The following is a 10,172-nucleotide window of genomic DNA, read 5'->3' on the forward strand; positions in this document are numbered from 1 at the left end:
TTATTGGTCATTTAGGGACTTACAACAATAAGAAAAATGTGCAACTTAATCGAATGTGAAAACCAGTCATACATGCAAATTCATGAGAGGGAGTGTGATACAACCCAGAATGTTTTGTGTGTGTGTTTGGGGGAAGGGGGAATGTCCCAAGTGGAATCCCCCTCCTCCAGTCTTTGAGCCAGGAATGATCTGGGAGCATCGGAGGAAGGATGGTGAAGGAGTGCAGGCATGCGTAGGCAGCTGATAAAGAGATAGCGGCCACTGCGGTGGAAGCAGCAGGAGGCTGACGGCTGCTGGACTGTTGATGTAAATCAGCTGACTGTATGTGTGTGTGTTTATATGTGTGTTCTGGAAACTCCAATAGAGTGGCCATGGGCCATGGATCAAAGATAGTTTCCTTGTTTATGGATTACAAATCCTGTGGTAAAACAATATATCATATTGAGAGGATTTGAGACTCACCCCCTGGTGCTGCCCGGAATGATCTCTCCGCTTTATCCACTGACTAATCATCAGCTTTAGAGATCTGTGGTCTCATTATGGAAGAGTGAGAGACTCTGTGTGGACAGAAAGAAGCATGAATTCAATGGAAATCCATATTTATAAAATACAATATCATGCAATTAAATAAAAATGAAACGCTAACCTCAGCCAGTCTTTCTGGAGATGAAAATGCAACCGCACAAAGATCTGTTGTTATAATCAGAACAGCATGTCATTAGTCAAACTGTACATTACATTCAGAGGCTTTTACGACACAGGAAAACTGAAATTGTGGAGCAGAATAGCTGTAAAGGCAATCACAAAAAAAAACGTGAAAAATGTTTCTCAAAAAGTGCAAATACAGTAAGACCCAGTAGAGAAACATTTTTAATTCCACTAAAAGACTGAGAAAACATGCAGCACTACCTCAAACTAACTTGATAGGTTTTCCTTTAAATATCTAAGAAAAATTGAAATCTTTCCTTTACATTTTTGGCAGCCAATTTACATGAAAATAATAAATAAACATAGAGATGGTATGCTACCTGGCAGTTTTTACATTATACTGTTAACTTTTTGTGTCATTTTTGTGTTAAAACAATTCTAATCAGAGGGTTTGAAACAGAAAGTGACCTCCTGCCTCCACTGGTGTAGCTGCTTTAACTCTCCCTCTGCCATATATCTGCAGAACTATGTACACATTAATGACTAGAATACAGTAAGTTCTGATTTATGGAACAAATGTTAACACTTTAAGGAAAGTAATTTCCTTTAATGCAGCATTAATTCTCATGTGAGAAAAAAAAACTCAAATTCTAAACTGTCAGAACAGCAAATGCCAGTCAGTGACTGCAGTTTAAAAGTGAACCAAACAAACATGAGCTTCCTACTATCTATACATGTTTGGTAACTCATGCAAGTTGAAATGTTCAGCTACAAAGACGTAGAAAAGTCAAGCAAGTAATCTGGTCAGGACTAAACCAGCCATTTCAACATAAATGATTCAGTGATAAAATAGCTTTCAACCTGTAAAGATTCACATTCACACCATAAAAATGATTGTGCAGTTTCAGTTTACTTATTACCATATACAACGCAGAGCAAGACAGTTAAAATAAACAGCATTTTATTAGATACCCTGTTCAGCACCATAAACTTCTTTTGATACTTCAAGCTGTTTCAATTTCAGCTCAATACTGTACAAACCTTTAACAAAACCACAGGAAAATGGCAAAAAACTAACAAAACATTCACCTGTCAAGGTAGGCAGACATTCATAAGAGATGTTTCCTTTGGAAGATGATCAGAACGACATCAAAACAGTGCAAATAACCCGCAGTCCAAACTCCACATCAAACATGTTCTAGTCCATTTTAAAAAACCTGAGTTAGGTAGTGGTGGTTGTGCCGTGGTAGATTGTCTCCAGTGTCATGAGAACATGCAGCAATTTTGAAGATTGACTACAATCTAAAATGTCAATTTTCTTCACTAAAAATATTTTTTGTAATGTGAAAACTAGTCAAATATCAGCACAGAAGACATCAATAAATAGAATCCAAAATGAAAAAGCCAACCATAATCAGCTCTATTGATCAGGCTAATGTGCAGATAGTCCAAGCAATAGTGTAAATGACCTGTCCTGTATATTTAACCACAGGATTTTACCTGAGAAAGTAAAAAATAATGGCTGTTTTCACTGAAATACTGTCAGTTTTGTACCTACCAATCCTCTATTGCATACATATTTATATTGCATACATATACTGTGATCAGTGGTGGCAGGAAAAACATTTGTCTGTACTCTGTAATTGGGTTTGACTTCATGCACCCTTGAAAATCCAGCTCATTTGTGTTTCACATGACCATAAAATCCAATAATAAAATTCACACAATACATTCAGCAGTCACAGTAGGTAGACAACATGCAGAAGCAATTCACAGAGGAAAGAAAATCATGGCAATAAAAAAAAACAACTGTGCAAATAAGACTTGCAGTGCAAAGAGCCTGTAATAATACACACACATTTAATTGAAAGACTGAGGTAGATATTAGTTTGGTTGTATAGTTGTTTGAGGTAGCATTTCTCCAGTGAAAGCAATTAATACTTCACAGATTGATGAGAAACTTTTGAATGTGTACCTTAAAATAATAAATCACCGACCCTTAATTGTACTAAAAACAAGAATCCATCAACAGCACTGTCTGTAGTTCAGCACCCTTTTGCATATTGTCAACCTCTCTTGAGCTGGAGGTAATAACTAGACTTAATTTGGGAGAAGTTGCAGCAGAAATGTCTTTTCTTTTCTTTGTGTAGCTTGATTTAAGCTCCTGAATTGTGTCATAGTGGTTTTACGACGGTGCATATTAAAGTGACAGTATGACTCAGTTTGAGTGAAGGAGTCAGTAATTCAGAGTCAGAGTCAGTACTGAGGATACCTGTTTATGGGAGGCCCGTTCTGCAAGGCGTACTGACTAGGTGGTTGGTGATGTGAGTGGGAGTTCTGATTGGCTGGGACCAGCACATCAAACACACTTTTATTTGGAGGCACAGACTGCAACATGTTGTCCAGGTCCATGATGAGAGGGGGGGCTTGGACAGAAACTCGCCCGCTTGGAAGGATGGGCCAATAGGCGTGACTTAAAAAGTGGCCCGGGGCCATAGGAGAGCCGCCATAGCCGTAGAGGGGGAGTCCACCATGTAGCGGCATTAGAGGCCCTCCATTGAACCGCATGCTGGGTGGTGCAACGGCATTGGGGGGAGCGTATTTGGCATAGGAGGTAGGGAGCTCCCACGGAGGTGCAACAGTCTCCCGACGAGCTGATTTGTGCAGTGGTGGTTTGTAATCGTCGTAACCATCTGACCCTGCTTCACCATCAGGAGGAACACGCTTCCCAGACAGTGACACCCCTTTCCACTCTTCATCAGAGGAGGAGGAGGAGGAGGTGGAGGCTGGGCTAGCAGAGCTGGCAGAAGCACTCCGGGCGGAGGAGGCGTAGCGAGGTCGTGGAGGGGGTGACGGCCGAGGGTGCTCTACCTCGCCCCAGCAGTCCCTGGTAGCCACATCTACATCCCCAGAGGCACTAGTCGGCCGCAGGCTGTGCAACAAAGAGTCGATAGCGAAGGATGAGTCAAGCTTGGGTAGGAACAAGTCCTCTTGGCGTGGGGAGAGGTTTCTGGAGCGCATGGGAGGGAGAGAGGTCACAGGGTCGGAGGGCGGCTCAGATTCTGGCTTGTGTCCCTGCAGGATGTAGGGGGCCAGATCCTGGGCAAAGATTGTCTCATCCTGACGCGATACAGCCGTGTTCTGCCTCTTGAGGAGCTCCAGGGGGACACGGCTCAGCTCCACAGCCCAGAAGTTGCCTTTGCCCTGGGGCTTCCCAGGGTCTTTCAGCACCTACAGGTGGAAGGAGGACTGACAATGAGTTTTTGGCCTGTCAACCTAGTCAGGCAAGACTGACCCATAGTTTCAGTTAACCATCACAATAACAGTAGATACAAGCTTCCAACTGGTTTGAGGCTTCAACCTAATCTTCAGAACATATTTCTATAACAGAGGGAAGCAAACCTCAACCTTATCAGTATTGTGCTCTCCTTATAACCAGGACACACACCATGCAAATCAGATGTTAAGCTTGTGTTTCATGAAGATATCCGTTGTCTTGTGACAAGACACAAGGCTAGATATGCATTTAACCATCTAATTTATTTTACAGTTTAAACATACAAACCTTAACAAAACAGTCATAAGAGGAGAGGTTGTGTCGCACAGAATCCCGCCAGCCTTTGTAGTTTCCTTTAAAAAATGGGAAGAGAGTACTGATTTCCTTGAGGATCTAAAAATAAAGAAACAAAAAGAAAAGTCAGTATGGCAGCCTGGTTCAATGTGAGCACTGAATAAGTTGCTTGACACAGTATTTTAGTAGGCCTATTTATGTAGGCCTAATTCAGCCACAGCTCTATTGAATTGCACACTTATGTGGTGGTGGCTGTTAACATTCCTACTGTTATCTACTAGATAGATAAAAGTTTACGTTACAGTAACTGTGTACATTAATTGGCTGCATACGTACACACAAATGCTGCACACTTCCATTGATAGTTGTTATCATTAAGACTGTACATTTCCTTTATATTCAAAATATCAAAAAAATACCAGTTAGACCAACTGCAACGTGATGTGACCATATACTGTATATCTTATCTATTTCCTGATACCGATCAGTTTCTGGTTTCACTGCAGCCCAACCTTATCAATGCAAACGACGAACGATGCGGGTTGTTAGTCACTCAAGTGTCATCAAACGTTGCTGTTTTGTGTCACTTCATGAACTGTAAACGATCTGTCAGTTTGCTATCAATACGTTTTAACAGAAAGGAGAAATTAACTCTGTGATACTTTCCCGATAGAAAGATGCTAAAAATGTTGTAGTTTGCCTGAGATTTATTTATAATTATAATAAAGTACTGTGAAGCTCAAAAGCAGTGCCATGCGTAAAATACACCATGCGCCATCTACATCCGAATCGCCTCAGGTATAGCACTGTGCACTCAAACACATAAGTAATATAAACTCATTTTTACCTCAGATAAAGTGAGCTTCTTCTCTGGGGACCTTTGAATGACCATAGCAATCATTGCAAGATAGGAATACGGTGGTTTCGGGTACCGCTGATAGTTCTTTTTCTTCCCACCGCTGGAACCGCTCTTCTCCCGATCACTGTTCCACGAGTCCCGGGTAATAGATTCCTGCTTAAAGTGGGCATCTTGGGTATTCGGGTACGATGATCCCGGTGGTGTGGCTTTATCCATGAGTGCCGTGGCACTGGTGAGATATTCAGGACGAGCTGCGGGCTTCTCGAAGCGCAGCGGCTGCTGGGGAACCATCGGAGCTGGATGATGAGTCCAGTGTTGGGCTGGGGAGCTCCGCGCTACACCGCTGATAGGAAAACTCTGCTGCGCATTTCTGTGGAAGTCAAGTTGATGGTCGTGATGTTCTCCCAGGTGGGACAGAGCGGGTGGTGCCAAGAGGCTCTGTCCCGGCCAGTGCTTTGTCATGCTGATCAGCCAGGGGGGGAGATCGGCCCGCACGTTCGGACAGGAGGACGGAGAGGGGGGAGGGAGGTCAAAGAGTCGGTCCTTAACTTCTGGCAGACTGCTGGCTCCAGGCTGACTCTATTTGAAGAGCAAACAATTAACAGTTTCATGTAAATCCCGCTGCGTAATGGAGGAGAGAATGACGCGTTATCTGAGAGCAGAATGACTGATCGCCCCGGGGGGCTGGGGAGGGTCTGTGTACGAGAGGGGGAGAGAGAAAGACAGTAAACCTGTAAATAACCCTAATATCAACATGCCACTTACAAACCAGAAATGCCGAGTTTGCTTTGGAAACATGCAGCGCTTGGAAGATTTACGCACCAAGGCCCCAAAGTGCATCTTTGGTATAAGATGCACTTACAAAGTTTATTTTGAACGATTTCAGAGACAAGAGCAACAGCTTCATCATTTTATTTCCTTAAAACGATACAATTAAACTAGTTTTTAATGACACTGAAGATTTCCCTTTCTATAGTGACACTTTCAGAGGCTAAAGGAAAAGTAAAGCTTGTGGGGGGCGGGGTGGGATACACGAAAGAGAAGTAATTTCGATTGAAGCTTACATGCAATCAACAATTTTTGGCGAGCAATATACATAAGGAATGGCTAATATACAAGCGTTGAAAGATTAAGAATTTGGCAATTGCAGTAATTTGAGAACCATTGCTCTCAATAGCCTTCATTTACTGAATTAGTCTCTGAAATTTGAAGGAATTGCAAAAGCTCATAATTTAAAACAGAGGAAGAGAGTAAAAGTAGCCTAAGTGAACAGGTGATTATTGATATTCCAGAGAGCAATCCATACACATGCACACCCCTCTAACAGAAGACTCTACTTTGAGGAAGTTTTACAGTTTGTAACTGGTCAGCAGTTGCAGAATTTTTAAAAAATGGATGCGTAATTGTAATGCTCTAAGAAGGCGCAACAGTCGGGGGTTGTTTTGCGCACAGTAGGGTCTCCTCGGGCATATGCAGGATGTCATTCACTGTTGAGAGACTAAGTTTCGGGAATGCATGTCTTTTGTTCAAGTTAACGTAGTGCTAATGCGTAAACTCTTGCTGCCCAGCAAGACAGTGAAAACAAGTTGGATTAGAAGAAACCCCATTGGCAAGCTGGAGACTGTTCCCTTCCCAAAGAAGCTGCTTAGCATGTGAGGAAATACGGGAGCTATTCAACACCATTTGTGGGTTTTCTGGCGCTTACAAGCTGCTAAGTGTCCTAGTTGGGTAGGACATTCACACCTTGAGCAATCATGTTCCCCCCAATTGTTGTAAACAGCTTCAATATATCTCTCAGAGTTATTTTACTCAAGTCAAGAATCAACAAAACCACACGGTACCTTTTCTACATCGGGTCACTGTGGCACTGAGCTATAAACTTTTATATCATGTTGCCTTTTTATTACACTAATTGACATATTAAGCCTGATAAGATAAAGAAATGTAACACTTGAATCAAGGATTGTGTCACTAAGATTTGTCCCCAGGAATACACAGAAACAAAAGAATTAGCACTTGTGTTGATATTTTTGTTAAGATGTCAGAGAATTTAAACCTGGCTGACCTAAATTCAGGCGGCTTAATCTACAAATAAGTGACAATTAACCTACATTTTTGGGATGCTGGGTATGAGTGCAGCAGGGCCACCTACCTGCAAAATTACATTTTAGTGCTACTGAGCTTTTTTTTTCTTTAATGTCACAAAATGGCAGCTGGTCACTCAACTGTTTAGCTTTAAATATCCACCCAGCAGATCAAAATATGGCCCCAGTTTGTGCCTCTCTTGTAAACTGAGACCTAACATAACTGGCAACGTCAAAAGCAGATGACCTTTAGTTTTTAGTTGTTTTGTGCAGAAGACCTTGGTGTTGTTTTCACTAATTCATTCCATAAATAACTTTGTGTGAGACTCTTACCACATGAATTTGCCGCTTTTGTGCTTTTTGCAGTAAAACACCAACTGTATGAACTTGTTTTCCAGGTCAGATGGCTTCTCTAACATGGTGAGCAACAAACCTCCTTCACCTGCTGCAATTTGCATTAGTGGTTTTCTTCTCTGATTGCCATGCACTATTGAATAGATAGAAAGCGTGTCCCCCTCTAGTGGTTTCACTCAAAACTCAGTGAAAAGCTTGACTCCCCCTTTCAGTGAACAAGACAGTTCTGCAGAGATGAAACAGTCACTCTCTGTTCAAAAAGTGAATTTGATGCAGTTTATTGTCAATGAGATTTTTTTTTTCTTCTTTGTGAGCTGGAGAAATTCAACATGTACAGGCAAACCCCTCGCTCATTATGCACAATGTTTGGACCTTATTTACATGCCCTCTCATAGTGAAGTGCTCAATGCAAAACTGATTTAAATACAAACTGTCAATCTATCGCTTCCTGTCTGCTGGAGTGCCAGTTAATAGGGTTTTGCCTGGATTAGCAATGAGAAGAATGGGAAACCATATGAATAGGATAGCTTTCAGGACAAGGTTGTTCACATAGGCTGATTGTGTCTGGACAAATCCCTTGTTTATAAGCTGTCCTGGGATGCATCCTGATACTGATGGAGAGGAGGAATGAAGTTAAGCCCCTCTGAGACTGAGAAGGATGAAGAAAGTGAGAGAAAGTTTTCATAGTGCTGTCACAGCTACATCACTGCAAGATTGGTTAAATAAAATGAGTGCTGACTTATTTTTCTTTGTCAAACTATTACAATATACACACAAAAAGAGTGTATGTAGGCTCCAACCTTCAGTTTGAAGGATTGGCTCACTCAAAATATTATTTAAAGAAAATGTTTTCTTTTTGTCCCCTAATGGTATCTAGCCATGCAGATATTGAGATTTAAGTCTCTGAGTCTTTTTCTACCACCACCCCACTATAACAGACATACTCAAACCATTGAAAAGTGACATTTAAAACAACCCACAGAATGGTGTGTCAAACGTTTTCACAGGGAATATTTCTGCAGTGGAAAAATGCCCAGTGAAAACTGTTTCCAGTGAAGTCTGTAATGTGTTTTTGAAAGGTCATAGTGCTGATGGATGTTTTAAACGTATTTTTAAATGCTGTGAGCACCATGAATTAAATCTTATTCATCTCCATAATATTTGAGTGGAGACAGAAATCTCAGAGGTAGATATATCAAAACTTAGGCATATAAAACCGAAACTATGTGCACAACTAGACAGTCAGATACCGCTAGAGGTACATTAGAGTATGCTTCTGTTTAACTGTCTTATTGTGTTATCATCAAAGTTAATTGTTCTTACAATGCTCTTGTACTAGCCATCTTCAGTCTTTTAAAGCTTAATATGTTTTCTTTGATTTTTGTTTTATAGCACTTGGTAACTTAGAATGCAAATATTCATATATTTTAAATGTCAGAAAAGCAGTGCATGGTATCCTGATGACAAGAGATGGCAACAGTGGCTCATGCTCCCAAGTTGTGTCCTCGTTGCATCCGCTGTGTTGGTTGGCTGGGTCACTGTAGGCGTCAGCTGAGAGTCATCATCACTGTCTGTAACTGTATTATTAGCTGATTCTGGTGCTGCTGGGAGCTTCATTTGGATTAAGCAAGCAGTCAGACAATCAGTGGGGTACAGTTGGTTGGCTTTGTTGAATTGATCTTTAATTAATGTACATTTGAAGATGCGAGTATGCATGCAAACACAGCCTTGACATTTGTTTCAATAAACAAGATTAGGGTGCTTTTGCACTATGGCATGTCACACCTACTCATTTTTACAAAGTCAGTTTGCTTTCTTTTTCCAGCATGTGAATTCAACAGAAAAACTGACGGTATAGGTCAGTGTGGTAACACATTTCCCACCAACAGTCATACAAGTACTTCAAAAAACAAAGCAGTAACAGTCAAAAGTTTGACTGCTATTTAAGTGAATGGGAAAGTGTGTCCAAAACTTTGACTGGTACTGTATAGGCTATATATTTTCACTTTGATTATAAATGTTTTTTGCAAGCTGTGAGAGCATTCAATCTATGTTTACATGATACATGAGTCATCTTTACTTAGTCTAGTAAAAATCTTAGCTCTGTGGTCATATGGCACTGAAGTATGGAAGCAAAATTTTGAGCTTGAGAGATGGTTTGTGAATGCGTAAGGAAGTTTGGCAGCTGTATTTCTACAGCTACAAAAACATTTTCACCCATGTGCAAATTATATCTTTGTGCACACAAGCACAAACTATTCATACAGCTGCAAGACTTTATGACTCATTCACAGACCATTTCACAAGCTCAAAATATTAATGACCCTTATTTGCTTCCATACAAGCACCTGCACTTATTAGTACTAGTTTAGGAATGTGGTAATCCAAGAATGAAGCATCAGTCTGATATACCACAGTTAGGCTTAATACTATCACAGCAGCTGTGACTACTGCTATATTTGCATAATATAATATCAGATCTATTATAACATTATATCTACCTTATGAGTAGATAGAATAGTACCTAAGTGGAAAAACCACAACATAAAACAGCCTGCAGACGTGCACCGCAGCTTGCAGACTCTGTCGCCCTCCAGTGGAGGCTGTCCCGCGGGAGGAGAGGGAGAGAGAGGGCGCAGGTCCGGTTGTTATGGTG

General features: G+C 41.1%; 1 protein-coding gene across 1 annotated transcript; it reads right to left on the minus strand.

The window, feature by feature from the left end:
• Positions 1-1,592: 1,592 nt before the first annotated feature.
• foxh1 (forkhead box H1) lies at positions 1,593-7,667 on the minus strand. The gene is made up of 4 exons (XM_044338816.1): positions 7,496-7,667; positions 5,067-5,657; positions 4,214-4,318; positions 1,593-3,879 (listed from the first exon to the last, which is right to left on the minus strand). The coding sequence occupies exons 2-4, from the start codon at positions 5,538-5,540 to the stop codon at positions 2,905-2,907; spliced, it is 1,554 nt and encodes a 517-aa protein (XP_044194751.1). The 5' UTR covers positions 5,541-5,657; positions 7,496-7,667; the 3' UTR covers positions 1,593-2,904.
• Positions 7,668-10,172: the final 2,505 nt, after the last annotated feature.

The sequence above is a fragment of the Thunnus albacares genome, chromosome 21, assembly GCF_914725855.1.
Source record: "Thunnus albacares chromosome 21, fThuAlb1.1, whole genome shotgun sequence".
NCBI classification, from domain to species: Eukaryota; Metazoa; Chordata; class Actinopteri; order Scombriformes; family Scombridae; genus Thunnus; species Thunnus albacares.